General features: G+C 46.6%; 1 protein-coding gene across 4 annotated transcripts; it reads left to right on the top strand.

Annotated features, from left to right (window-relative positions):
• RUFY4 (RUN and FYVE domain containing 4) lies at positions 1-26,665 on the top strand. 4 transcript variants are annotated; one of them, XM_035127960.2, is made up of 12 exons: positions 2-172; positions 3,535-3,598; positions 3,890-3,996; positions 12,310-12,438; positions 14,481-14,587; positions 15,569-15,712; positions 16,327-16,390; positions 17,301-19,301; positions 20,266-20,372; positions 20,781-20,927; positions 21,610-21,741; positions 25,290-26,665. In XM_035127960.2, exons 2-12 carry the CDS (start codon positions 3,553-3,555, stop codon positions 25,390-25,392), a joined length of 3,087 nt encoding a protein of 1,028 aa, XP_034983851.2. In that variant the 5' UTR covers positions 2-172; positions 3,535-3,552; the 3' UTR covers positions 25,393-26,665. The 4 variants fall into 4 exon arrangements, with proteins under 4 accessions (XP_060134362.1, XP_034983851.2, XP_034983842.2 ...); XM_035127951.2 differs by having other exon boundaries at positions 2-697; XM_035127968.2 differs by having other exon boundaries at positions 2-1,315.
• The last annotated feature ends 771 nt before the right edge of the window (positions 26,666-27,436 follow it).

Here is a 27,436-nt window from a genome sequence, read left to right as displayed (position 1 = left end):
TCCTCTTGGTGGCTGCGCGCCCGCAGCGCCAGATGCGGAAAAGGCGCTGGCTGGAACGCCTTGCGCCAAGGTGCGTGTTGCTTCCTGGTTTCCGTCCTCAGGTACAGATCGGGAGAGGCGGAGGCTGCTTTTTCCTCTCCTGTGCCAAGGATTGGAGAGCGAAGGCAGGAGGGTGAGTCTCGCAGCCAGGCTTTGCCCTAGACGAGGGACACTCACACAACGCGCCGTCGCGAAGTGCCGGCCCCATATTGTGACTCTAACGCTTGCGCTCGGGAGAAAGTTTACACGGGAGAGTGGAGCCCCCTGTCGCTTTCACACAACTCGCTCGCCCCGCAAATAATCTTGCACCGTTGGGACTCCTTCACTGAAATTGCAAGAGGCTTCTCTGAAGTTTGTATCTCCGGTGTAGTCAGTTTCGGTTCCTGTGCAATTTTGAGCACCGGATAAATGCTCCCCCTCTTTGGCACAAGGGTACAAGTCATCCGGCTTTGAGAGAGAAAGAGAAAGCGTGTGTGTGAACAGAGAGAGAAAGAGAAAGATCAGTAGGACTTTGCCCTTCTTTCGGTCCTGGCGTCTCTTGCTCACTTTCCTCTCTGCAAGATTGCCCGTCGAGGGCTGAATGCCGCGCTGTGGCATTTGAATCGGGGCTTGCAAGCAGGGCCGGATTTAGGTTTGATGATGCCCTAAGCTTCTAAAGGTAATGGGGCCCTTTATATGTCCAGCTGTACTTGTCAACAACTAATTGTTGCTGTTTTTTGTGTTGAATATATGCTATATGGTAATTTATGGACCTAATAGGTATCTAAAGCCATTTTCACATAACAAAATATGCATTTTATCAAAGTAATTGTTGAACTGAAATATAATTAAGAAGAAGTATATTAATAGTGAAATAATTATGATTACCATATTTATTATAATTATTTCACTATTATTTATAATTTTTATCATATTTTTTTGGAAATTTACATCCAGTTTTTTCTCCTTTAAATTTTTGGGGGGCTCCCAAGAGAGTGGGTCCCTAAACTATAGCTTGTTTAGCTTATACCTAAATCCGGCACTGCTTGCAAGGCTAAACTCCAGAAACAGTGGCTTGTGGGCAGGGCGCTGCTGGATGAGGCCTCTTCCCCTGCTGCCTTGCCTGGAATCCAGGGGGGTTTCCTCATATGCTTTGCCTTTGGGAAGCAATGACTTGCAGAGGAAAGAGGAAGCTGCCAGCAGATGCCCATCAGCTCAAACAGATGAGTCCTGAGGCACCAGGACAGAGGCCAGCGCTTAATGGTGTGCTCAGCTGAGATCCAGCCTCTCAGACCAGGTATGTGTGGGAGCTCCAGTCCTCTGGCCGCACAGAAGGACATAGGTAGCAGAGCTCAGTGGTGGGATTTAGTCCAAGGAGGGCAGAGAAATCAGGGAAAGTGACGAGGGGTGCCAGGAGGCAGGCTTCATCTGCATAAAACTCTCAAATCTGCCTTGATATATCAAGCTGGAGATCTCACACAGACACCATGGCCAGTTCCAGGCCCGTCCTAGCCATAGAGGCTAGTGGCGCGGAGAACCATGGCGCCGGGCGCTGGAGGGCGCTGGAAGGGCGCCAAGTGAGCGCAGGGTTCCAGCGATCTGGCCAGGACTGTGCTCCACGAGCTGAGAGGCTGCGCCGCGTCTCTCTCCTTCTCCGAGGACTCCGCGCTGTGCCTCCTTCTTGTTTCCCCAGCGCTGGGTTCCGCTCAGTCGAGCTTCGCCACCAGCGTGCGTACAGTGCCCAAGCAGCTCTTGCTGGTCCCGCGGTGCGCGCGCTGGTGGCGAAGCTTGACTGAGCGGAACCCAGCGCTGGGGAAACGAGAAGGAAGCGCAGCGCGGAGTCCTTGGAGGTGGCCTCCCGCTGCTGCCGCGGTCCTCTTGGCACTCCCTTGGAGAGGCTCTGGAGGGGGGCGCTGGGGGGACCTTAGTGCCAGGGCGCTGGATGGGCTTAAGACAGCCCTGGCCAGTTCTCAAGTTTCTTGAAGCATTATATTTTCAATTCTTTGCAGGAAAAACAAAAAGTCAAAGGGGTGTCTGTGAGGCAGGGCCCACCATGGCACAGTGTGTTCAGGCTAGAGACAACACTCCCCCCCCCAATGGATTCAGGAAGTGGGGAATGTTCAGCTTAGATGTATGAGAATCTTTAGCGCTGGGACCTATTCAACTTTTGCATGCAAGCATATGGAAATTCATGTATTTGCACACAAGACTCGTTTTAGTACCAACTGTTTTGGCAAAGGAGAGAAACAGGTAGAAGTTGCTGTTGTTGTTCTCTCTCTCTCTCTCTCTCTCTCTCACACACACACACACACACAATTTCCTTCCCCACTCCATTCAATTATTAAAATGTGCAAGGGTGAGTGACTGGGTTTCACCAGCAGTCTGCTTTGTCATAGTGTTCTTAGCTGTCCTGTAAGCAATGTTTTTTAAAAAATAATTTTCAAAAGTGTGGGGAGGAGGCAGGGGGCAGGAGGTCTGGGCCCCAGCACAAAAGATCCAAGGCTCTGGTCCCCTAGTCCACCTCCTCACAACATCCCTGGTGGGTGGGCTTAATGGGTGAACCCACAGAGATGCCTCAGAAAAGTGTATGCCTACATGTAAAGCATTCCCCCCCCCCGCTGAATCCTGGGAAATGTAGCTATGTAACTAAAGCTCCCATGATTTTTTAAGGGGGTTCTTTAAATGTATGGAGCATACACAGCCTGGGAAATGGGGGCAATGTGTGGAGAAATAAGCAGAAGCAGTGTTAGCTGTAAGCAAATGGCTGTATTGTGGGCTGGGTAAAGCTACAGAAAATACCACTACAGTTGCAGATGACATCCTTGTGAAAGGCCTAGCCTGGTCAGTTCTGGCCACTTGAAACTAGTTGCTTTAGTTCCTTGTGTATTTAGGGAAGGAATGATTGCTCAGAATCTTGGGTCCTTTCTGGGTGCAGGGAAAGCGCACACCAGGTTTTTCCTTTAGCATTGCAGTAGTGCTAGTCACCATCAAATGTCTTTTGCATGATATGTTGCCTTCCCATGAACATGGTGGAGCATTGCTGCAAGTAATAGCCAACTATGTGCATATTTCCCCATTTGTTTGTTGCCCAGGGTGGCGCTGTGGTCTAAACCACTGAGCCTCTTGTGCTTGCCAGTCGGAAGGTCGGTGGTTTGAATCCCCATGATGGAGTGAGCTCCCATTGCTCCGTCCCAGCTCCTGTCAACCTAGCAGTTCGAAAACATGCCAGTGCAAGTAGATAAATCAGTACCGCTTCCGTGCGCTCTGGTTTCCATCATGGTGTTCCGTTGCGCCAGAAGTGGTTTAGTCCTGCTGGCCACATGACCAGGAAAGCTTTCTGTGGACAAATGCCGGCTCCCTCAGCCTGAAAGCAAAATGAGCGCCACAACCCCATAGTCGCCTTTGACTGGACTTAACTGTCCAGGGGTCCTTTACCTTTTACCTTGCTACCCTTGGGCTCAGAGGACAAAAAAGGCACTCCACCCCTCTCCTCATGAATGGTTGTTTCCTTTGTAGGCAAGCTGAGGCAGAGCTATGGCCAGCAACAAAGAGATTCTTCGTGTGGTCAAGGACTTAAAGAGTAAGCACACATGATTTTCTTATGTGCTTCTTCCCTTCCCTCCATGCGAGCGCATGCATGCAAAGCATGATTTTGGGGCGTTACCCCTCTTATATTAACTATCATGTTCACCTCCAAATCTCGGGGTTCCTCAATGCATGCAGATATCTCCCTCTTGTTTCTCAGAAGTGCTATTTTGGCTATACAGTAAAGCTACTGGCACGCCCTGCATTGCAGGGCATAGTAGGGTAGCAGGGCTGGAACATTTAATGCTTTGGAATGTGGCTTAATTGCACCCATTTCTTTATCTAGATACCGTGACCGAGTTAAACAAAAACTACCGGGAGCAGGGACTACCGGTGACGGACGGGAGTCGGGAGTTGCAGCAGTTCTGTGCCCAGCTGGAGTTCCTGTTGCAGGTAAGGCACCTCTAACAGACTTGGGTTGATGATGCAGACATTGTGCAAACTGCAGCTTAAGGTGGTGTGCACCCACAAAGTCTGCAGCGTGTGACTCATGCTGCCCTGCTCTGGTGCTGCTCTTCCCACGAACCTTTTCTGCATCCTGCAGCAAAGTGCGGGTGATCCCCGAGGTTGTGTCACCTTAAGCTGCGGGATGAACATCCGAGAGGGCAGGTTTTTCGTTCGTTTCTATTTTTTCTGTGCTGCAAGTGCAGCCCATTAATACAAACCCAAAGCGCCTAACTTGGTTAGCTATTATTATTGTTCTTTCAAAAGCAAATGTATGCCCTGCCCACACAGTGTAGTCACAATGCTCAGAGCAGCTTACAAGAAGGTAAGAGCACAAGGCAAGCCCTGCTGGATCAGGGCAAAGGTCCATCCAGTCCAGCAACTTCTTCTGACCATAGGCAACCTGATGCCCATGGGAGACCTGCAGGCGGGACCAGTACGCAGCAGCAATCACCCTGCTTGCAATTCCCAGCAGCTGGTATTCAGAGGCAAGTCAACAATTTAAAGCAGTAAAACATCCACATCAGGCATAGGCAACCTTGGCTCTCCAGATGTTTTGGAACTACAACTCCCATGATCCCTGACCACTGGCCCTGTTAGCTAGGGATCATGGGAGCTGTAGTTCCGAAACATCTTGAGAGCCAAGGTTGCCTATGCCTGATCCAGATGAACAAACCTGGACCCTAAGATCTTGGGAGGCTTGAAAGTGTGATGGGCGGCTACTGTGAAAAGGGCCTTTTTGGTGGATGCCCCTCCCTAGAGAGGCTGGCCTTGAGCCTTCCTTAGCCTCTTTCCCAGGCTTCCTCAACCTCTGCCCTCCAGATGTTTTGGCCTTGTGACGACCCTGGTCCCACTCTGCCTTACTATCACTGCGACACAGGAATCCAGAGGGGAAAACACCCACCCTCTGGTCCTGCCGCCTCAAAAATAAACCCCCTTTTACTAATGGGATTCTTAGTAAGGAGAGCCTTCCAGCTTGCGTGGCCTGGTACCTTAAGAAACTCTAGGCTGTCCCCCAGGAATAACCTCTTGCCTCCAGTAAAGGGTCTCCCTCAGTTGGATTTCCCCACTGTAGAAGTTTGCCCTATGCACTCTGGCAACTTCTTGGCACCTCAGGTTACCCTTCTAAGCCTCCTCCGTGTAACTACAGGACACAAACCACTATCTCCCTGCCTGAGGTGAGTTTTGTCCTCTCTTGAGTCACCACGGCTGTGAGTCCTGGTACCTCGCTGGAAAAATACAGACGGACCTCTTGTTGGCAAAAACAGAGATGAAGTTTTATTGTGTTAAAAACATAAGTGATTCTTTAACGTGTCATTTATTAAATAGCTTTGTTCCAGTTGTACAAAATAAACTCAGTCAAACATTTAACTTTAAGTTTTCCTAGCCTCTTAACTGTCTTCATACAAGCCACCTCATAACATCACACCACACCTTCCTCCCTCTCCCTCCTAACTCACCAAAACCGACACTCCCTCCTTTCAAACCGGGCACAGTCCCGCCCCCATCAGAGTTCTATGCCAGTCAGGCTGGAGGTGGGTTAACTCTTTGCCAGCCGGGCAGAAATAAACATTTTAAAAGTGCTTCAATTTGTCACATATCTCCCCCACCACAAAGACATTGCGTCGGCTTGCTCTTAACTAACTAGAGCAATGCCAAAGCAATGGGCTTGGGGTTATAAATCCTTCAATGCATTCTATAACACTCATATTACAAAGTCAACTAAATTAACATCTCATAAACTTGTACACAAATAAACCATGTTTGGCATGTGTTAGATTATAACGCCTAAGCACAAATGTTTTGCTAGGGTTACCACCGTTTCATATAATACTTTGCACCATTCTATACCTCTCAAAAATATACCTAGACAAAGCGTCCGCTATGATGTTTTCCTTCCCACTTATGTGCTTACCCTGTGTCTATTTTATGAGTTGCTAGGCTGGTCCTCCCTGGGATGTTTGAGAAGATCTGAGCAAACTGAGCAAGGACTAATTTTAACTGCTCCTTTTGCTCTGGGGTCAGACTTTCATCGAATGGCACTTCTGCTAGAGTTGTGCCCTTACTCAGCTCTCCCCACCCAGTTAAATGAATTCCTTGGGTCACCTTCCCCTTTACTTGCAACACCAACTTATTTCTGTCAAAATAAGGCTTAAGTAAGTTTACATGAAAATTTTTACATCGGTTCCCTTCCCCATCTAACTCTACCAAATAGTTCACCGCAGATATCTTCTCGACCACTTTGAAGGGACCGTCCCACGACATCTCCAACTTCTTTCGACGTCTTGTTCTTAACACGAGCACACTGTCACCAGGCTGGAAAGTTCTGTCTCTTGCGTGTGCATCATACCACTGCTTCTGTCGACGCTGTGCCTGCTGCAAGTTGTGAGCAGCTTGCTCCCGTAGCTCTTGAAGGTCGCTCTGCAGCTCCTGTAGATACGTCACAACATCAGGGCTGTCGATCTGCTCCTCCCCCGACCACGCTGCTTTCATCAAGTCTAGGGGTCCTCGTGGCTGTCGTCCAAATAGGAGTTCAAAAGGACTGAACCCTGTGCTCTCCTGCGGCACTTCGCGATAACCAAATAAGAAGTGTTGCAGCCTCTCATCCCAGTCGTTAGGATGATTGATGGAATAGGTTTTTAGCATCCGGCTCAGGGTCGAATTAAATTTCTCCGTCAAGCCGTTCGACTGTGGATGATAAGCCGTAGTTTTAACATGCTTAATTCCACAAAGAGTTAAAAGTTCTTCCATAGTCTTGGACGTGAAGGATGTCCCTAAATCTGTTATAATTTCCTTGGGGAATCCCAGCCTTAAGAACACCGACATGAGGGCTTTTGCTACAGTCTTTGAGTCAATGTCCTTTAGAGGTATTGCTTCTGGATAGCGCGTAGCATAATCCACTAGGCATAAAATAAATTTATTCCCCCTTTTCGTAACTCTGGAGATAGGCCCGAGGATGTCCACTCCTACTCTGGAAAAGGGCTCAGTAATTACCGGAATAGACTGTAACAAGCCTCGCGTTTTGTCCGCTCTTTTGCCTGCTTTCTGGCAGATCACACAGGACTTGCAATACTCTTTGATGTCTTTGCCCATCCCAGGCCAGTAAAATCTTGCTTGGATTCTATCACTAGTCTTTCTAATGCCTAGATGCGCTGCTGAGGGTGCGTCGTGTGCCATTTGTAGCACTTGCAACCGGTAAGCTCTTGGCAACACTAACTGTTTCTTCCTTTCCCAAACAGCAGCAGTTTTCCTCCTCCTAGAAATTCTATACAGTCTTCCCTCAATGGTGGTAAATGAGCAGGGGTTCTCCACAGTTACTTCTGCAGTAGGACTTTGTGCTTTACCCCACAGCTCTTTTATAGTTTCATCCTCTTTTTGATCACTCAAGAATTGGGCACCGTGCTCCTGGACCACTGGCACGCTAATCAGCCCTTCATCCTCACCAGGCTCTATGGGTGTCTCTATAACTGCAGGGGGATTACTCTCAGTGACTTGAGACTGTGACCTAGTTATCACTTGAATACGGTGCTTCTGACTAGCTAGGTCATTCCCTATTAAAAAGGGTACCTCCAACTCATTTAGGATTCCTACTCTCCACTTGCCACAAAATCCTTTGTAGGTAATATCAACTTCAGCTAATGGTACAGTGGAACCTCGGTTTATGAACACCTCGGTTTATGAATTTTCGGTTTATGAACGCTGCGGACCCATCTGGAATGGATTAATTCATTTTCCATTACTTTCAATGAGAAAGGTCGCTTCAGTTTATGAACGCTTCAGTTTATGAACAGACTTCCGGAACCAATTACACCCATGCTTCAGTTTATGAACGCTTCAGTTTAAGTACTCCGCGGACCCGTCTGGAACGGATTAATCCACTTTCCATTACTTTCAATGGGAAAGTTCACTTCAGTTTATGAACGCTTCAGTTTAAGAACTCCGCGGACTGTCTGGAACAGATTAATCCACTTTCCATTACTTTCAATGGGAAAGTTCGCTTCAGTTTATGAACGCTTCAGTTTATGAACAGACTTCCGGAACCAATTGTGTTCATAAACCGAGGTACCACTGTACTTCAAAATGTGGGCCCCATATGCCTTTTAAACTATAGGACTGACCCTTGAGGTACTGCTCCCTTGGAACAAATTGTGATTTAACAAGTGAGACTTCTGCTCCTGTGTCCCTCAAACCTAAACAAGACTGACCATTTAATTCAATTGGCTCCATGTAATCTTGGTTGCACTCCTGCTCAGCCCTCCAGACCTGCAAGACCTTAGAAGTAGTCTCAGCTGGACTGTCCGCTTTCTCTGAGCCTTCTGTCTGAGGCGAGCTATTTTCCTGAGACTGCATTACCAGTTTTACTTGTTTAGCTGCAGAAGGTGTAGTTTGCGACTTAACCAGCAGGGGGCACCTGGCACGTACATGGCCCTCACGATTACAGAAAAAACAAGTGATTTTCTTAGACCCTGTCTTGTCAGAAACTGATTCCCTGACAGGAAAATTTTCTTGCCTGTCTTTATTTTCTCTGTTTCTCCATGGATTACCCTTCTGTGAGTGTTTTGGGAATGCTATTTCATTGAAATCTCCTTGTAGTTCGTCTAAGACCTCAGCAACCTGTGCCACAGTTTTCAGTTTTTTATCCCTCAAGAACCAACGTAAATTGCTAGGGATTTGCTTAAAAAATTGTTCTAAACAAATTAATTGTTTTAACTCATCAAAGTCCTTCACTCCACTCCCTTGAATCCATCTGTCAAGTAATTTATCTAAGCGGCTAGCTAGTTGGGCATAAGTCTCTTTATGTTCCTTTTTTGCCTCACGAAAAGCCTTTCTGCTTTGTTCAGCCGTGAGTCCACATCGAACCCTGACCCTTTGCTTAAATACTTGGTAACTTGACAGCTCTTCTTCCCTCAGGTCAGCATAAATTTCACTTAGTATCCCACAAATTTGAGGTCTTAAATAAAGCATCCAGTTCTCCTCAGGTATTTGAAATTCCACACAAACGCGTTCGAAGGTAAATAGAAACGATTCGACATTATCGTCTTTTCCAAATTTGGGGAACCTTTTTAAATTAATTGCGGTACTATCATTGTTAACTGGGCTACTAGTTAATTCTGATCGCAAACGTATCTCTTCAAGCTTCATTCTGTCCTGTTCTAATTGAACCCTTAACCTCTCGGACTGCATTCTCTCCTCAGCTTCCATTCGAGCTTTTTCCCTCTCACTTTCAGCTTCAATCCTAGCTCTTTCTCTCTCACTTTCAATTCTAGCTTTTTCCCTCTCACTTTCAGCTTCAATCCTAGCTTTTTCTCTCTCACTTTCAGCTGCTATCTTTTCCCTCTCAGCTTCAATTCTGGCTTTTTCTCTCTCACTTTCAGCTGCTATCTTTTCCCTCTCAGCTTCAATTCGGGCCATCTCAATTCGTAGTTTCATCAGTTCTACCTCAGAACCTGGGCTTCCCTCAGCCCCTTCCGTTCTTTCATCTCCTTTTGCCTCTCTGGGTTTTCTTACGTGAGTCATTTTCCTCACAGGAAAATCCTGACAGACTCAAACCAAACTAAGCGCGTGAGCTTTGAATTTCGATCACGACGCTGCCACCAAAAATGTGACGACCCTGGTCCCACTCTGCCTTACTATCACTGCGACACAGGAATCCAGAGGGGAAAACACCCACCCTCTGGTCCTGCCGCCTCAAAAATAAACCCCCTTTTACTAATGGGATTCTTAGTAAGGAGAGCCTTCCAGCTTGCGTGGCCTGGTACCTTAAGAAACTCTAGGCTGTCCCCCAGGAATAACCTCTTGCCTCCAGTAAAGGGTCTCCCTCAGTTGGATTTCCCCACTGTAGAAGTTTGCCCTATGCACTCTGGCAACTTCTTGGCACCTCAGGTTACCCTTCTAAGCCTCCTCCGTGTAACTACAGGACACAAACCACTATCTCCCTGCCTGAGGTGAGTTTTGTCCTCTCTTGAGTCACCACGGCTGTGAGTCCTGGTACCTCGCTGGAAAAATACAGACGGACCTCTTGTTGGCAAAAACAGAGATGAAGTTTTATTGTGTTAAAAACATAAGTGATTCTTTAACGTGTCATTTATTAAATAGCTTTGTTCCAGTTGTACAAAATAAACTCAGTCAAACATTTAACTTTAAGTTTTCCTAGCCTCTTAACTGTCTTCATACAAGCCACCTCATAACATCACACCACACCTTCCTCCCTCTCCCTCCTAACTCACCAAAACCGACACTCCCTCCTTTCAAACCGGGCACAGTCCCGCCCCCATCAGAGTTCTATGCCAGTCAGGCTGGAGGTGGGTTAACTCTTTGCCAGCCGGGCAGAAATAAACATTTTAAAAGTGCTTCAATTTGTCACAGCCTACAACTCCCATGATCCCTAGCTAGCAGGACCAGTGGTCAGGGATGATGGGAATTGTAGTCTCAAAACATCTGGAGGGCCGAGGTTGAGGGAGCCTGCTCTTTCCAGTGGCAGGTGAAGTCTTCTTCCTTTTCTCAGGCTTCTTGGATCCCTACACTTTTAATCCATGGAACCTCACAGTGGTGTTGCTGTGTATCCTCTTCTGTTGTTTTACTGGTGGCAACTGAAACATTTGTGTAACTTCTTGTTGCTTTATTGATTGGTGTTGCATTTTAATATGTTTTTATATATATATATACAGTGGTACCTTGGTTCTCAAACTTAATCTGTTCCGGAAGTCCGTTCCAAAACCAAAGTGTTCCAAAACCAAGGCTCGCTTTCGCATAGAAAGTAATGCAAAATGGATTAATCCCTTCCAGACTTTTAAAAACAATCCCTAAACAGCAATTTAACATGAATTTTGCTATCTAACGAGACCATTGATCCATAAAATAAACAATGTACTGCAGTCACACCATCAATCAGTCAGTCAGTGGCTGAACTGGGTTCCACACAGTAACTCACAAAAAAAAAGAGACGCAAAAACAGACAGACCTCAGCGTAACACTCAAAGCGGAAGTGTGGCACTCAAAACAGAAGTGTGGCACTCAAAACAGTAGCATAACACTCAAAACTGAGCACGTTCAGCTTCCGATAAAAGTTTGCAACCTGAAATACTTACTAGGGTTTGCAGTGTTTAGGGGTTCCAAGTTGTTTGAGTACCAAGGCATTTGAAAACCAAGGCACCATTGGATATAACTTTATTAAGTTTTCTGTTTTACAATTTAAAGTACTCACTTTACATCCTTAAGATATCAGTGACTTCCTTTCTTCTCTTTCCACGGTTCATTTTTCATATCATAAATCCCTGCAGATTTTTACATATTTTACAGATTTTTACATATTATTGCATCCATCCAAACTTGCTTACACTGTTGAATTTATCTTAATGCGGCCAGCGTTTTCAGCTTGTTGCATTTTAATTGTTGGGTGTGGGATACAAATACTACCGCAGATGAGTAAATAAAAAAATTTAAAAAATTTTTTAAAAAAAACTGGCAAAAATGAATAATTCGTGCAGTAACAAATGCTGGAGATGTGACAATTTTGGGAATTAATCCATGAAGAGATTAAAAAAATGATAAAAATGTCTTTTCCTAAAAAGGCCGAAATGTATTTATTAGGCATTCTATATAATGAAATCCCAGGCGAGAGGAGGAATATCTTTATGTACGCTTCAACTGCTGCCAGAATGCTAGTCGCGAGTAAATGGAAAAGCACAGATATCCCGACAAAGGGTGAATGGATTAATAAAATTTGCGAATATCTGGAACTAGCAAAACTGACGGATGTAATTAACAACAAACCTAAAGCTTTGATAAGGAAACAATGGGGATATTTAAATGATTACCTAGGTAAACAAGGTCTGGGAACTAAAATCTGGCTATGCTTGGACTAACCCTGTCATTGATGAAATGAAAGGTTTATAGGATGAAAACAAGAAAAATTGATTTTAGTGTTGACAAAAGGACAAAAAGACAGTTAAGTTAAGAACGCATTAATTTACTTACTGTATGACGAAGCGGTGGAAGCCAATACTATTTCTTTTCTTTTCTTTTCTTCTTTTTTTTCTTTCTTTGCCTTCTCTAATTTTTCTGCTCTTTACTTTTTCTCTTTCTTTTCTCTCCTTCTTTCTACTTTTCTGTGTTTATCTATATAAATTGTCTATATTCTTTGATTAAAGATTTCTCTTTTTTTGTCATGAATGTTTTGAAATATGATTCGTAAACATCAAAAAAAAAAATTAACAATGCCATTGTCATTGCTTTCCCCGCCACTCCGCTTGGTCATTATAGTATGATCTGAAGGAAAAGAGAAACCTCTTTGGGCAAAGGAAAGATTACTGGGACTTCCTGAGCCGAATCCTGACCAGGCTACACAGTGGTGTGCATGCAGGGGTGCAACACGTCACCTCCCTCGACAAAGTAAGATTGGCTGATGCTATTAATAGTATCAACCACTATTATTTATTTATTTTAAATTACTCATCCTTCACTATGTGGTTCCAGGGCAGGTTACAACCATTTTAAAATAAAATGCGAAAAATGGTTAAAACAGTCAAGAGAATAGGGTGGATCCTCAAATTTGCACCTTGCGTTGTCAGAGGCCAGAGCTGCACCTTCAGTGTATGACAAAAACTACACAATAAATGTTCCATATGCATCTCTGTGGGGATAAATTTCCACAACTTGTGAGCGTTGGGGGCAGGAATGGGTACATGGGAAAGAATGGGGAAGGAGAAAGGGAGACATGGACATAGCCAGGGGGGCAGCTGCCCCCCAATCAAGCACCGTATTTTTTCGCTCCATAAGACACACCTTACCATAAGACACACCTAGTTTTTAGAGGAGGAAAGGGGGAAAGCCCCTTTTTTGAGGATCAGCTCAAAGTTGTTGAGCTTACTTTGCAAAGGGAAAAAATCCTGTTTTTATGGGGTTCAACTCACAGTTCTGCAGCTTCTTTAGGAAAGAAAAGGGAGCTGTTTCTACAGTTTTCAGACAGATAATCTAATCAGCCAGTCACATGTTGCTGGGGCAACAAACAGCCTCAGTCTGCAGAACATTCAACAATTGAGACCTGGGCAAGGGGGCGGGGCTGGAAAGGGAGCCAGCAATCGACCACACATTCACTCCATAAGACACACAGACAGTTCCCCTTACTTTTTAGGAGGAAAAAAGTGTGTCTTATGGAGCAAAAAATATGGTAAATAAAGAAAAATACTTAACAAACTGACCAATTGCCTCACAGATAACTTGGTTCTGCCCCCCTAACATAAATCCTGCCCCCCGGCTATGCCCATGTCTCCCTTTCTCCTTCCCCAGTTCTTCACATGTACCCATTCCTGCCCTCAAAATAAATCCTGGCTACGCTCCCCACCCAGAGGTACGATGTGATGGCACTGTCTCTTGTTTCCTGAGGGAAACAAGGGCAAACAGCCCTTAGGGGGTTATTTGATAAGGAAGCTTCCCCTAAATCTGGTGCCTTGGGCTGGGTGTGGCTGATGTGAGTTGTAGTGCAAAATATTTGGAGGGCACCAGGTTGGGGAAGGCTCGAGTGTGCCTTACACCTGGGCTGTTCACATATTCTTTCACATCTTACTGTGCTTTATGCAAAAATAATTTAAGAATACAGCACTGTTTTGCAATGTTAAGAGCCATACACCCATAACAGGATACAGTGGTACCTCTACTTACGAATTTAATGCGTTCCGAACGCACATTCGTAAGTTGAAAAAAATTGTAAGTCGAATCCCATAGGAATGCATTGGGAGAAAAAATTCGTAAGTCAAAGCAATCCTATCTAAAAATTCGTAAGTAGAAAAAATCTTATCCAAACCGCTTCCAAAATAGCGGACGGAGCTCCGTACGTAAGTAGAAACATTCGTAAGTAGAGTTATTTGTAAGTAGAGGTACCACTGTAGCTCAGTTGGTACTGGGATAGCTCAGTTGGCAGAGCATTAGACTCTTAATCACAGTTATGGGTCTGAGCCCCACATTGGGCAAAAGTTTCTTGCATTGCAGGCGGCTGGATTGAATGACCCTTGCCGTCCCTTCCAACTCTACAGCTCTCTGATTCTATGAATCTATGTTTGTTATCTACAATTAAGCATATGGACATGTATTTCTTAGCGGGCTGTTTTTAATGAACCACTAAGGATTGCATAGGAGCATAGATATTAGTATAAATAGTATATAAAAGAACTGCTAACTGCTGAATAATCACAGGGAAATCATGCCATATTTTCAGGGCCAGCCCTAGCATTGAGCAGAGTGTGGTGACCGCCTCAGGCAGCAAATGCAGAGGGGCAGTGGGCATAGCCCTTTTGGTTGTTCCTCTTGAACCCCTAACCCAGAATTTATTCCAGGCCAGATGGGGTAGAGATGGTGTCAATAAAGAATCACCTAATGAATAGGGCAACTCTTGGAGGCTTTCCCACCTGTGAATGTGAATCTGTTTCCCTTGGTAGCTGAAAACAGCCATGGGGAAGGGCCGTGCTTTCATTCGTTATTGCCTGGTCCATCGGCAGCTGGCGGAGACCTTGCAGCTTTGTTTCATGGAGCCAGAAGTCATCAGGTAAGAAGAGCTTGGAGGTAAAAGTGGCTTAGCAGTGGGAGAGGAAGCTTGTGATACAGGAAAAGAAGGTTGCACACTATCCTCACAGATGGGAAAAGGGCAGATGGGGAAGTTGGGATAGCACAGGGATCCCCAACGTGACACCTGTGGGCACCACGGTGCCCTGACATGCACACACACACACTCCTGGTAGCTGCCAAGGCTCTCTGTCCCTCCCAGTTTTTTATTTTTCAAAATAGTAAGACTTCTATGGCTTAGAGAAAGTTGACAGGTGGTTGTTGTTATTATTTTTCCATTCATTCATTCATTTAAGGATTTATAAACTGCCTTCCAATAAATGTTTCTGAAACAGTATGCAACAAATCTTTTAACAATGCATAGTAAAAATGGAATACTGTATATAAAACATTTTTTATAAAAAAAAACCAAAAACAAACTTTAAGAGATTCCACCTAAGAAGATTCCACCTAAACATTAGGAAGAACTTCCTGACAGTAAGAGCTGTTCGGCAGTGGAATTTGCTACCAAGGAGTGTGGTGGAGTCTCCTTCTTTGGAGGTCTTTAAGCAGAGGCTTGACAGGCATATGTCAAGAATGCTTTGATGGTGTTTCCTGCTTGGCAGGGGGTTGGACTGGATGGCCCTTGTGGTCTCTTCCAACTCTATGATTCTATGATAAGAGAAGTGCATTATAAAATTGTGTATGCATTTATATGGGCCAGCTGCTTTTCTGTCTCTGTGTTATTTGTTTTGAGGTTCATGTAGGTATTTTTCCCCATTGTTGCTGTCGTCGTTTGGTTTGGTTTGGGGTGGGGGAAGGTTTGAGCATCACCAGTTTTCCTCTGTGAAATGAGCATTTTGTGGCACCCAGGACACTTTCTTAGATTTCCAAATATGCTCCTGGGCCCCAAAAGTTTAGAGCCCCCCAGCACAATGAGTTTGTTTAAAGTCTCTGCTATGTATGTATGGTTTGCTCTTTGCAGTGAGTGGTATTATGCACGCAGCCCTTTCTTGGATCGAAAGTTGTGGACGGACATCTTGGGCTTCCTCTATGAGCTGGATGGCATAGCCTTTCACCTGGCCCTGCGCAGAGTAGACCTGGATGCTGCCTGGCCCGTGGTCTCTGAGTGAGTAGCAGGCGCGCTGCTGCAAATTTTCCATGGATTCAGATGCAGCCTCTCCACTCTGAGCTTTCTGAGCAAGGCAGTCAAAGGAAGTAGGCGAGGGGAGGGGCTTTGTTGCATGTTGTCACCAGCAGAAGGCGCTCTTCCCTCCTCAAAATTTTTCACACCAGAGCCTCTGGTTTAGGTCTTGTTCTGCTACTGCTAAGCTTCTGTTATTTTGCAGGCGGCTTCACAGCATAAAGCCACGGAAGTGGTAAACCTGGTGGAAACAGAATAAAGCACTGAGACGTGAGCTCTGCACTAATAGAATCAGTTCAGCAAACTAAAACAGTGAAAACATCCATACGAATGCTAAAAATAACAAAACAATTTCATAAAATTGGCCTTCCATAAATGACTGGGCTACACCTCTGGAAAAGCCTTCCTGAACAAAAATGTCTTCATTTAGGCACCTAAATATCATCATGGGAGACACCTGTCTGATTTTGGCTAGTAATTGATCCCAGAGAGCTGGAGCTGCCAAAAGTCCACTTTCTAGTACAGGCTAAGTGCATCTCTGGATGCTAATACTGGTATCATCAGCATCCTTGCAAATCCGTTGCTTTGATCTCTTCCAGGGCTTTGCCACGATGTTCCAACCCAGCTGCTATGCACTCCCAGCAGAAGGCAGCATCCTCTGAGGTACATATTCATCACTTCCTTGCCTATCCCACTGCAAAATACTTCCTGCCCAAAGACCCCCGCAATGACTTTGGATCACTGGTGTACCTTGAGAGCTTTTCCTTTCCCTGTCATGAAAATGGATCTAGAACCTGCAATCCCTTCCCAGCCCAAACACAGGAGGGCTGTGGTGGTCACTCGTTCCCCATTCCTGGATTTGGGAGACTTGTCTTGGTGGTGGTGTGGGCAATAGCCAACCAACACTCTCCACAGCTGGCTTTTCCTCACCTCAGATGTGCAGAGCCAGTTTTGTGGAGCTCACACTAAGAGAGGAAAGAGCACATTTGTATTAAACACTCTGGGGGCACTGCAAAACCTGTCCTCATTACTTTACAAATGTTGTGTCTGTCTTATCTTAGGTAAAGGTAAAGGGACCCCTGACCATTAGGTTCAGTCGTGACCGACTCTGGGGTTGCGCGCTCATCTCGCATTATTGACCGAGGGAGCCGGTGTATAGCTTCCAGGTCATGTGGCCAGCATGACAAAGCCGCTTCTGGCAAACCAGAGCAGCACATGGAAACGCCGTTTACCTTCCCGCTATAGCGGTTCCTATTTATCTACTTGCATTTTGATGTGCTTTCGAACTGCTAGGTTGGCAGGAGCTGGGACCAAGCAACGGGAGCTCACCCCGTTGTGGGGATTTGAACTGCCGACCTTCTGATCAGCAAGCCCTAGGCTCAGTGGTTTAGCCCACAGCGCCACCTGTCCTCATTACTTTACAAATGTTGTGTCTGTCTTATCTTACCTCACATTAAAAGATTGTTGTTCAGCCTCTTGTTCACTTTTTTTCATTCACAGTAGTTTAGAGGCCTTTGTTCCAGCCTGATTCCATCACTCCATACCAAGCAATTTATGTGTTTGTTGACCATAGGTTGGGAACCCAAACAGAAACTGCGCAAACCACCAAGGGGCCACCAAAGTTCACGAGAGCTCACCAAGAACCGCTAGTGACCAACATGCTGTTGAGCCAATTGCTGATGATCGACTCAGTGCTGGGCTGGAAAACTCAATGGAGAAATGGGTTGGGATCTGGAGAAGCAGGAAGAACAGTCTGCTGCAGATAGGTGCTCTCTTGAAGCTGAGTCATTTTATGGAAGTGGATCCAACTGCTGACAGGGAGGTGCAGAAGGGAAATGGTGAGCTGCAGGCCCAAGTGGAGAAGCTGAGCAAGGAGCAGCCAGGAAGCATCTCTTCCACCAAGGAACGATGTTCCCTGCTTCATCAGGCAGATCATTGCCTGTGTGGAAAGATGGAGAGCCCACCTACTGAAGGTGACACCAGGTGGAAGCAGGACTTCAAAACGCTGATGTGGGAGCTTGCTGCTTTGCGGCAAAAGTTGGCCCAGCAGCAAGAGGAGAATGCATCTCTGAGGCTAACCCTTTTGGAGGAAAACCAGCTTCTGAAAGAGGAGCAGGCAAAACATGAGCAGCAACACAAGGAGAAGATGGATGAGCAGGAAAAACAGCAGCAGGAGTTGGCCAAAGCCATCAAGGCCCTCAGGGAGGCAGAGGACAAGGTTGCCAACCTGACTGGCGAATGCCAGGAGGCCTGGTCCAAGAGAGATGCCGCCGAGAGGTCTCTAGAGGAGGCAGAGCAAAGGCTGAGTTCTCAGGAGGCAGAGAGGAGGAAGCACTTGGCAGACATTGAGGCCCAAGAGTTAAGGCGCCAGCATCTGGCCTCTCGGTGTCAGAGCCTGCAGGAGAAGCTGAAGGCATGCGAAGAGAGCTTGGAGAAGTGGGAAGCCCAAGGTATGAAAAGCCAAGGTGGCCAGCTGGGAATGAATGAGGAGCAGTCAGAAGGCATGAGCTGCAGGCCAGCAGAAAGGGAAGAACATCCAGCCATGTTGGAATGGGGTCCTCTAAGGGGGAAACTGGAGAGGAGCCTTGCTGAGATACAGGTACTAGAGAGGGAGAAGGAGACTCTTATGGAAACTCTGGTGTCCCAGGAGAAAAGTCTGGTGTTTTCAAAACTAGAGGTTCAGGACCTTCAGAAGGAGCTGTCGGCATGTCAGGAGCATGTTGCCACTCTCCGGACATCTCTGGAGGAGCAGGGTAAGGCCCTGAGGGTCAAGGAAGAAGCAGCTCAAGGTTTGCAAAGAGAGTTGAATGACCAGTTGGCCCAGCTACGGGACGCCCTGGAGAAAAACACTATGCTGGAGGCTCGTTTAGAGGAAGCGGCCAGCAAGAAGTCTCAGCTGGAAGCTCAAGCTGTTGAGGAGCAGGCCAGGTGTGAAAGCACTTTGCAGGAACTAGGGAACCAGCTGGGAGCTTTTGAAAAGGAGTTGGCCACACTGCAAGAGGAGAGGCAGCAGCTGCGGGCCACCTTGCAGCAAGCCCTCAAAGAAAGAGAGGCCTTGGCGACTCAAGCTGAGAGCATGGCTTCTGCTCTGGATGGACGGACCCAGGAGGCTACACAGCTTCGGAAAGAGCTGGAGGAGCTCAAGGCCACCAGCAAAGCACAACAGACATCCTTGCAGGAGACAAATGAAGTAGTGGCCTCAGCCCTCAGGGGAGAGTGCCTGCAGCTGAGAAATCAACTGGAGCAACTGGAGCAGGAGAAGATGCAGGCCACAAACATGGCGGAGCAGCTGAGTGAAGACTTGGAGCAGGGCTGGGAATGGCCCAGGGAAGAAGGTGCTCTAGAGAGGACATGGCTTCCTTCTGTCCCTGTGCTGGACTCAACCTGTGGAGCCAGAGATGAAAAAGGCAGGGACCTGGTCAGGAAGAGGGGCATCACTGAGGAAAACAGCCATGGAGGAGCAGGGTCACCGCCAATGAACACAGAGCTTCTTCAGGTCGATGTGCTACAAGATGCAGCAAGTCCTGTCAAGAAAGGGGCCGGTGCTAAGCCTTGTGCAGAAGCCCATGGGAAGGTAAGGACTCATGTTCCATGTACTGATACATGACAGTTGAGAAATAGTGTACTACTGATCCTGACCATATGGAGGCACTGCCTGCAACTGGCATCCCTCTTCTCCAGTGAGAGGAGGTCTGTGGAAGGAGTAGCCAATGTGGTGGCCTCCAGAAGCTGTTGGACTCCAACTCCCATCAGTCCCAGCCAGTGTAGCCAGTGGCCAGGGATGCTGGAAGTTGGAGTCCAACCACATATGGTGGGCGCCATGTTGACTAGCTCACATGTAGGGCAAGTCTGAACTACAAAACCATTTTGAATTTGAACGTAAAGAAAAAATTAACTATGAAGTTTGCGTTTTATATGTCAGGTGCTGAACTCTTAAATTTGGGGTGAATCTTGAGTTTCATCTGGGACTCAGGTTTTAGGCAATCCTCAAATTTATGTGACAAAACTTGAATTTCAATACACAAATCTGGAAACTGAAACTAAACATTTGATCTCTAAAAATCCTCTAATTCTTAATTATTTTCTAAAACATAACATCAAGCCGTTGACTTAAAAACTATGTTTTTCTGTAACATTATTTCAAGGGGGGGAAAACAAACACTGGAGACAGGAACAACAGTGTGTGTATCATAAAAAGTAAAACCATTTTTTCTATATAAAGTCCTGGCGTACTGGTGAAGCTCCAGGCCAGAAAGTATTGTGAGCAAAAATATAGGCTCATTTAGAGTGCAAGGGGGGGGGGGGAGCTAAGTAAGTTCTGGAGTTTAGCAGTCCATTACCAATGGCATCTTCTGAAGGAGTGCTGCCCCAGCAACTACATTTTGCAGATGCTGCCACAGCCTTGAAAATGCAGCTGTCGAATTTGAAACCTTGGCAATACCCCCACCCTTGTTTGCTCCTGGGTCTGTGTGATCTCTCTAACTGGGACCCACTGATTTTCTGTTGTGCTTCCCCACCCCTTACCTGATTCCCCTCAGTGTCTAACTTACCATCTGAAGAAAATGACGGCTGACGTGCAGCAAGCAAAGCAAATGTTTGTTGCAAAGGAACAAAGAATGATGCATCTGATGGAGCAGCTGAGCCGGTGAGAGCATGAGTCTCTTTCATTGGATGGTAGGTTTAAGGGAAGGGTTGTAGCTCAGGGAGAGAGCAGGTGCTTTGCATGGAGAAGAGTTCATATCCCATCTCTGGTAGCCTCAAACCCTGGTGTAAGTCAGTCTCCTATGCTCCTATAAAGCAGGGGTAGAGAACTAGATCTGGCCAGTCACTTGTCAATCACCCGATGTCATAAAATGTCAAGTGATTCAGCTGCAAAGAAAGAATTGTGAGTGCCCTTGGTGTGCTCCAGGTCCTGTGTTAAGGAAATGCTGAAGAAATCATATATTATCAAACTCCAGGATTCTTTGAAACAGGCCATTGCAATTAAAGTGGTTCGAAACAACAGATGTTCACAGTGTGTATGTATGCAGTAGTTTCCTTTCCTCCTGCTTAGGTCTCAGCAGGAAAAGGAACAGTTGCTGCTTTTGCTGGAGAAAAGCCAACAGGAATCGGAGGAGAAGGAGAAGAGGTACAAAGGGGAGCTGTCAGAACAGGGGGAGATCATTTGCAACATGAAAGGAAAACTGCTGGAGTTACTACGGTGAGTAAACTGAGTCCATGAGGCGCAGAGGAGAAGGGAGCCGCACTCCCTCTGTGCTGCTGGCTTTGGAAATGCAGACTGGGGAACCGGGGGGGGGGGACCCCCACAAAGATCAAAACACACTAGATAAGCTAGAGGCCAGCCAGAGTCTCATCTTCCCAGCTGGAAACCTCAGCTGCAGCGCAGTGATAAAGAGCAACAGACATCCAAGCACCACAGAATAGCAATACAAAGCATAGTATTCAGTTCATGAAGATCAATACAGCTGCAATCTTATGTATAGGTTCCTGGGAGTGAGTTGCACTGGTGCTTACTTCAGACTGCATAGGGTCAACTTGTAAAACACATTGAGTGCACTTCTTGCATTGACAAGGGGCTACAAAGGGATGATCTGTGATTCTTCAAAGGCTCCATCTTTTGTCATGGGCTGGTGGCGATCATAGAATCATAGAGTTGGAAGAGACCACAAGGGCCATCCAGTCCAACCCCCTGCCAAGCAGGAAACACCATCAAAGCATTCCTGACAGATGGCTGTCCAGCCTCCACTTAAAGACCTCCAAAGAAGGAGACTCCACCACACTCCTTGGCAGCAAGTTCCACTGTCGAACAGCTCTTACTGTCATTAGCTGCCTATAGAGCTAGAAAAAGTAAATGACTCTTCTCTGTCCTCCCTTTTCTTCAGGGAAAAAGATGCCCTGTGGCAAAAGACAGAAGGCATTGCCTCCACAACAGTATCTCCAGCTCCTCAGAACCCAGGGGTGTGTGTTCAGTGCAAAAAGGATTTCAGGCTCATGTCACGCCGATACCAGTGCAGGTAATGTCTGTCCTGTTGTTATTGTTGTTGTTGTTGTTAATTAAATTTATATACTGCCCATATCACCCGAAGATCACAGGGCAGTTCAAAACATAAAAATACAAAATGAGAACACAAAATACCTGGTAAGAACAAGAGCAAACCAATAGCCCCTCTCCCGCAAACACATTTAAAATGACATAGGCTGCCTAATTAGCCAAAGGCCTGGGAGAAGAGCTGTATTTTTGCCTGGTTCAATGTAATGAAGGCGCCAGGCGAGCCTTCCCAGGGAGAGCATTCCACAAACGGGGAGCCACTGCAGAACTTGTGTTCAGTGAGGAGGACCAAGTGTGCAAGGCCAGATTTAGGTTTGATGAGGCCCTAAGCTACTGAAGGTATTGGGGCCCTTTATATGTCCAGCTGTCCTTTGTCAACAACAAATTGCCGCTGTTGGTAAATTATGCTATATGGTAATTTATGGACCTAATAGGTATCTAAAGCCATTTGCCACTGTTGCTGTATGTAGGTTTTATTTGTTTTTATCTTACATTTTGCAAATGTACATCAAGTGGGTTTTTTTCTTTAAATTTTTTGGGGCCCCCAAGAGAGTGGGGCTCTAAGCTATAGCTTGTTTAGCTTATAGGTAAATCGGGCACTGCAAGTGTGTCAAGGAGAAACAGAACTTTAGCCAGGGAGTATGCTTTTCCTTCCACCTGTTCTGTTTTTCTGCCCTACTGGATCCCACAGCATGTGGGAAAAGGAGGCTGAACCAGAGAATGGCCCTCCCCAGTGAAGAATACCCCTGCAGATGGGTACAGATGGGTCTCTTTGGTCTAGGTGAGAATGTGACACCACCCAGTGACAGAACTTCCCAGTGTGTCCTTTTGCATGCAGGGACCTCTGGAGAGAGCTGACGTATATCTCCGTTGGTAATTAGATCAGTTATGCATATCGTTGAAGGGCACTCAGATGCAAAAAGGGCTGATCACTTTTCGAGATTTAGGCACCATGCTTCTGTTAGTACAGCCTCAATTTGCATTAGCTTTTTAGGCAGCTGCACCACAGCTCATATTCAGTTTCTGATCAACTTGGACTTTTCACCCGAAACAAGTGAACAAGCACATCATAAATTAAGTGTCAATACCCTAAAACCACAAGGATGCAGGTGGTGCTGTGGGTTAAACCATAGAGCCTAGGGCTTGCTGATCAGAAGGTCGGCGGTTCGAATCCCCGCAATGGGGTGAGCTCCCAATGCTCGGTCCCAGCTCCTGCCAACCTAGCACATCAAAGTGCAAGTAGATAAATAGGTACCGCTACAGCGGGAAGGTAAACGGTGTTTCTGTGTGCTGCTGTGATTCGCCAGAAGCGGCTTTGTCATGCTGGCCACATGACCCGGAAGCTGTGTGCCGGCTCTCTCGGCCAATAATGCGAAATGAGCGCCGCAACCCCAGAGACAGTCACAACTGGACCTAATGGTCAGGGGTCCCTTTACCTTTACCCTAAAACCACACTCTCATATCCTCTCCATCTCAAAAGCCTCTTTTTGTATCTTTTTCCTTGTGTCATCATCCCATAGTGTGAGAAAGCTAGCTGTCAACAATTTCAGGTGCCCAGGCTGTGTCTCGCGTGATGTTTCCCATTTCTCGTCAGTTCTTCCCATGCTCACTTGCTTGTGAAAACCACAATGTCTTGTTTTGGATCATGACTTCTCCTTTCTGCAGCTGTTGTTTACGAATGAAGGGTCTCCAGCTCCCTAGCAGTAGAAAAGGGGTGATGCAGGGGCAGGGCCTAACTTGATGGGACACATCCCCAATCAGATCTTTCTTCTCTCTGCTTTTTAAATCTCCTGCCCTTGCCTTTAAAAACTTTCATAAACTCTTTGTTTACAGGGCAGCTGGATGCTCTGCAAGTTCTGTGCTGGTGACATGCCAGCCACCTGCCATCTGATTGTGGCTAGAGGCATCTATAGACAGGCCCTTTCAAGGATCCAAGAGAACCAGGCCGCTTCCAGCTTTTGAGACCCCTAGCCATAATGTGTGTAGGGCATTATCGTGACTTCAGGGCAGATCTGAATTTTATGTCAGGTTGTTACAGTTTGGGGATGGAACTGGATAATGAACTTTAAATAACAGCTTTGCTCTGCTTGCCAAAATTGATCAGGCCTGAAACGCACAGCATAAGATGCTTTCTTTGGGAAAAGGAATGCAAGGGTATAAAGATAAACAACCAGACCAAAACCTGAGGTCTTCCTTTGCAAGGGAATATATGGACAAAGAACCGGACCAAAAATGAAAGTCCAAAACTTGGTTGCCTAACAAAATGTTACACAGCTTTAGGTGTTCTCACCCTTGTGAAGAAAAACACTGAAAAGGAGAAATAGAGAATAAAGTGAAGGTATTACTCAACCTAGCACACTAACCCTAATACATACACACACACCAAGGAGTGAGGAAGTACAGACAGAAAAGAGTGTCCTGGCAAAGGAGACTCATAAAATTAGGAAAAATAAGTAAGGTGGGAGAAAGAAGTGCCATGGTCACATTTTGCCAGGGGCAGAGCAAGGTGAGTGCAGTGTGCTCCAGGTGCCATCTTGATGGGGGTGACATTCTGCCCTCCCCCCCCCCTGCCCACGACTCCCAAGCCTACAGTGAAAAGGGAAAAGGGGGGAGCGTGGCTTTGCAGCTCCAGCTCTCTCAGAGCTACAGCCACGAGCAGAGGATCCCGCCGCCGCCTGTACTGTGCTTGAGCGCCGCTGTCGGCAAACTGCCCATCGGTGCATGCACAGCACGTAGCATTGTCATGCATGCACTGTACATATGGTGCGTGCGCCATACGGTGCAAGCACTGCTGGGCGGTTTGCTGCCCTCCGCCCTGCCCCGGGTGCTGGTTAGCCTTCCTTGACCCCTACACCTTGCCTTTTGAAATCTCTGTTGTGCAATTATTTTCCAAATTTGTAATCCTCTTTGAGAATTGGTGCTTCTCCAAATTGGCATTGAGAGGGATCTGTTTTTATAGTCACATAGGCTGGCGAACAAAAGTTCTTTCCCATAGAATCCATAAAGCCAACTGACCAGTGAAAAAAAAAAAGCATTCTTCTCCGTCAAGATCCAGGTTTAACTTGTCTTGAAATTGTTCTCTCCACTTGCATGGGAATGTCCTCCATTTGCATAGGCCCACAGCTTCTGCATATTAAAAGTAGCAGAATGCAGATTGCTTGCATCACAGTTCACATGCACAGCAAATCTTGTTTGCTTCTTAGCCCTCCTTAAGGGAAATCCCTCTCATGCAGACACACACAGAAAGGTAACTGTTCCATTCTGGTTGCCCTGCTGTCACTAGGGCTAGAACTATTTCTTATCAAATGTTGCTCTTTAAAGCTCACAACTTAATTTTTCAGTCCAACAGGGTTAAGAACACTGCTTACTTAATTTCAAAAATAAAAGGACAGAATTAAGAGAGAGAATCCATATTTTAAAAAGCATTATATGTAATAAAGCATAAGCATGCATGTCATTAACAAACATTAACCAAGTGGTTTCCTGTGCACACTCTCTCTTTTGCCCTCTCAGGTTGTGTCGGAGCATCGTGTGTCATGCCTGCTCGGTGAGCAGTGGGCACAAGGAGCGCTCCTGCCTTCCCTGCTACCAGAAGAGAAATGGACAAGGCACCTGACCAGAGGGCTCAGCAAGGCAGCCCATTCCCCCCAGCGGTACAGACACTACAAGTCCAGAAAATGGCTCCCTCCCTGAGTGTCATGTGGGAATGGATGTGACTTATGTTTGGGCATTGGTTGCAGCCTCCTCCGAATGAAGAGGAGCATATGGTGGCAGTTGCAATGACAGACACTGCAATGACAGCAAGGAAATAGCTTAGAAATTAAGTTTGTATCAGGGATGACTCTAAATATCCAGCGGGTTCCAGTGGTGTAGCAGCATCTCTCATTCTTTCCAGATCCAACACTATTAGTTAGAAGTCTGTTTTTATCTGGCATTTCTGTGAGGCAGGGGTCGGCAAAGTTTTTGTGACTTGAGCCGGTTTACGGTCCCGCAGACGCTACAGTGGGCTGGAGTGCACACACATGCATGTGCAAATGCTATTTCTGGCACTTCTTCCGGCCTGAAGGAGGCGTGCACAGCTTCCCATTGGCTGCAGAAGCATCCTGCAGCCAATGGGAAGCCAGCCAGCGGTGCAGAAGACAGTCCCCGCTCTGCTCCACACCGGTGTAGCACGGCGCACGGGAGCTGACCAAATGGGTGGCAGGGGTCCCCGAGCAGGTGGCAGGGGTCCATGGGCTGGTTAAACGACCCCCATAGGCCTTAGGTTGCTGACCCGGTTGCCCGGCACTCAGCCATTTGCCTTCAGCCCCTGCAACTGAATATTTCCCAAACTTCTCCTTTGCGGGATACCATGCATTGACCCAACAAACAGTTGCTGTGGTTGGTTGGAGGTGCTGGGGACAGCAGGCACATGAAGCATGAATAAGGCCATCGTCCAAATGAACTGACACAGTCGATCATTAAAGTTGAGCATATGGAAGCTGGCAAACATGGGATGTGAAAGTGAGCGACTTCATGAGCAGTTGCCCTGTTCTCTCTCAGCAGCATCACAGAAGGAGAAATTTTGTAGGATAATGCTGTGCCTACGCCAAATTCCCAAGCTAGTCCAGGGAAGCATTTTGCTTCCTACTGTACAGTTTCCTACTGCAGGTGGTGGGAACTCCTGAGGCAGCTGGGAAGATGACTGATCAAGAAGAATTATGGGAGGGGAGGAGTCCCCATCGCCACCATGGATGGCAGGTGTCATGCCCCCAGTTCACTGTACTTTATTTATTTTTACTCTGAAAATCACTACTGGAAAATGGAATCCATAATTGAATCATGTAATTGCTGTGGAAGAAATGATTATTTATGGGGTGGAGCATTCAGAAATTAAATTTTAAAGAAAATCATTTGGGTGGTTTTTGTGTTAGTTCTTTTCCTTCCATTTTTGTGCAATAAAACATATTTTGTAGTGTTATGTTTCTCTATATTAGCAAAGGAATCCATAACAACAAAAATGTCAATATGTGTCAGCTGCTGCAGAAATGGTGACATTAAAATGTAGTCATTCTCTCTCCCCATGCCTTACTTTAGCAAACAAGGTGGCTAGGGGGAAGAAGCTGGTGGGTCAAGCTACCTGTGGCATTTGGAATGCACTATTATATCTTCTGTGTGAATGTCAGGAGGGATATGGGTGGCGCTGTGGTTTAAACCACTGTGCCGCTTGGGCTTGCCGATCGGAAGGTCAGCAGTTCGAGGCCCCGCAATGGGGTGAGCTCCCATTGTTCGATCCCAGCTCCTGCCAACCTAGCAGTTTGAAAGCATGCAGTGCAAGTAGATAAATAGATACTGCTCCAGCAGGAAGGTAAATGGGGTTTCCGTGCACTGCCAGAAGCGGCTTAGTGACCTGGAAAAACTGACAGCGGAAGCGGACAAATGCCAGCTCCCTCAGCCTGTAAAGCAAGATGAGTGCCGCAACCCCAGAGTCGTTCGCAACTGGACTTAACTGTCAAGGGTCCCTTTACCTTTACCTATGTGACACAGGTGGTGCTGTGGATTAAACCACAGAGCCTAGGGCTTGCCGGTCAGAAGGTTGGCGGTTCGAATCCCTGCAACGGGGTAAGCGCCTGTTGCTTGGTCCCAGCTCCTGCCAACCTAGCAGTTTGAAAGCACGTCAA

Source organism: Zootoca vivipara, chromosome 1 (genome assembly GCF_963506605.1).
Source record: "Zootoca vivipara chromosome 1, rZooViv1.1, whole genome shotgun sequence".
Taxonomy (NCBI): domain Eukaryota; kingdom Metazoa; phylum Chordata; class Lepidosauria; order Squamata; family Lacertidae; genus Zootoca; species Zootoca vivipara.
This window is presented reverse-complemented; position numbering and strand designations above follow the sequence as displayed.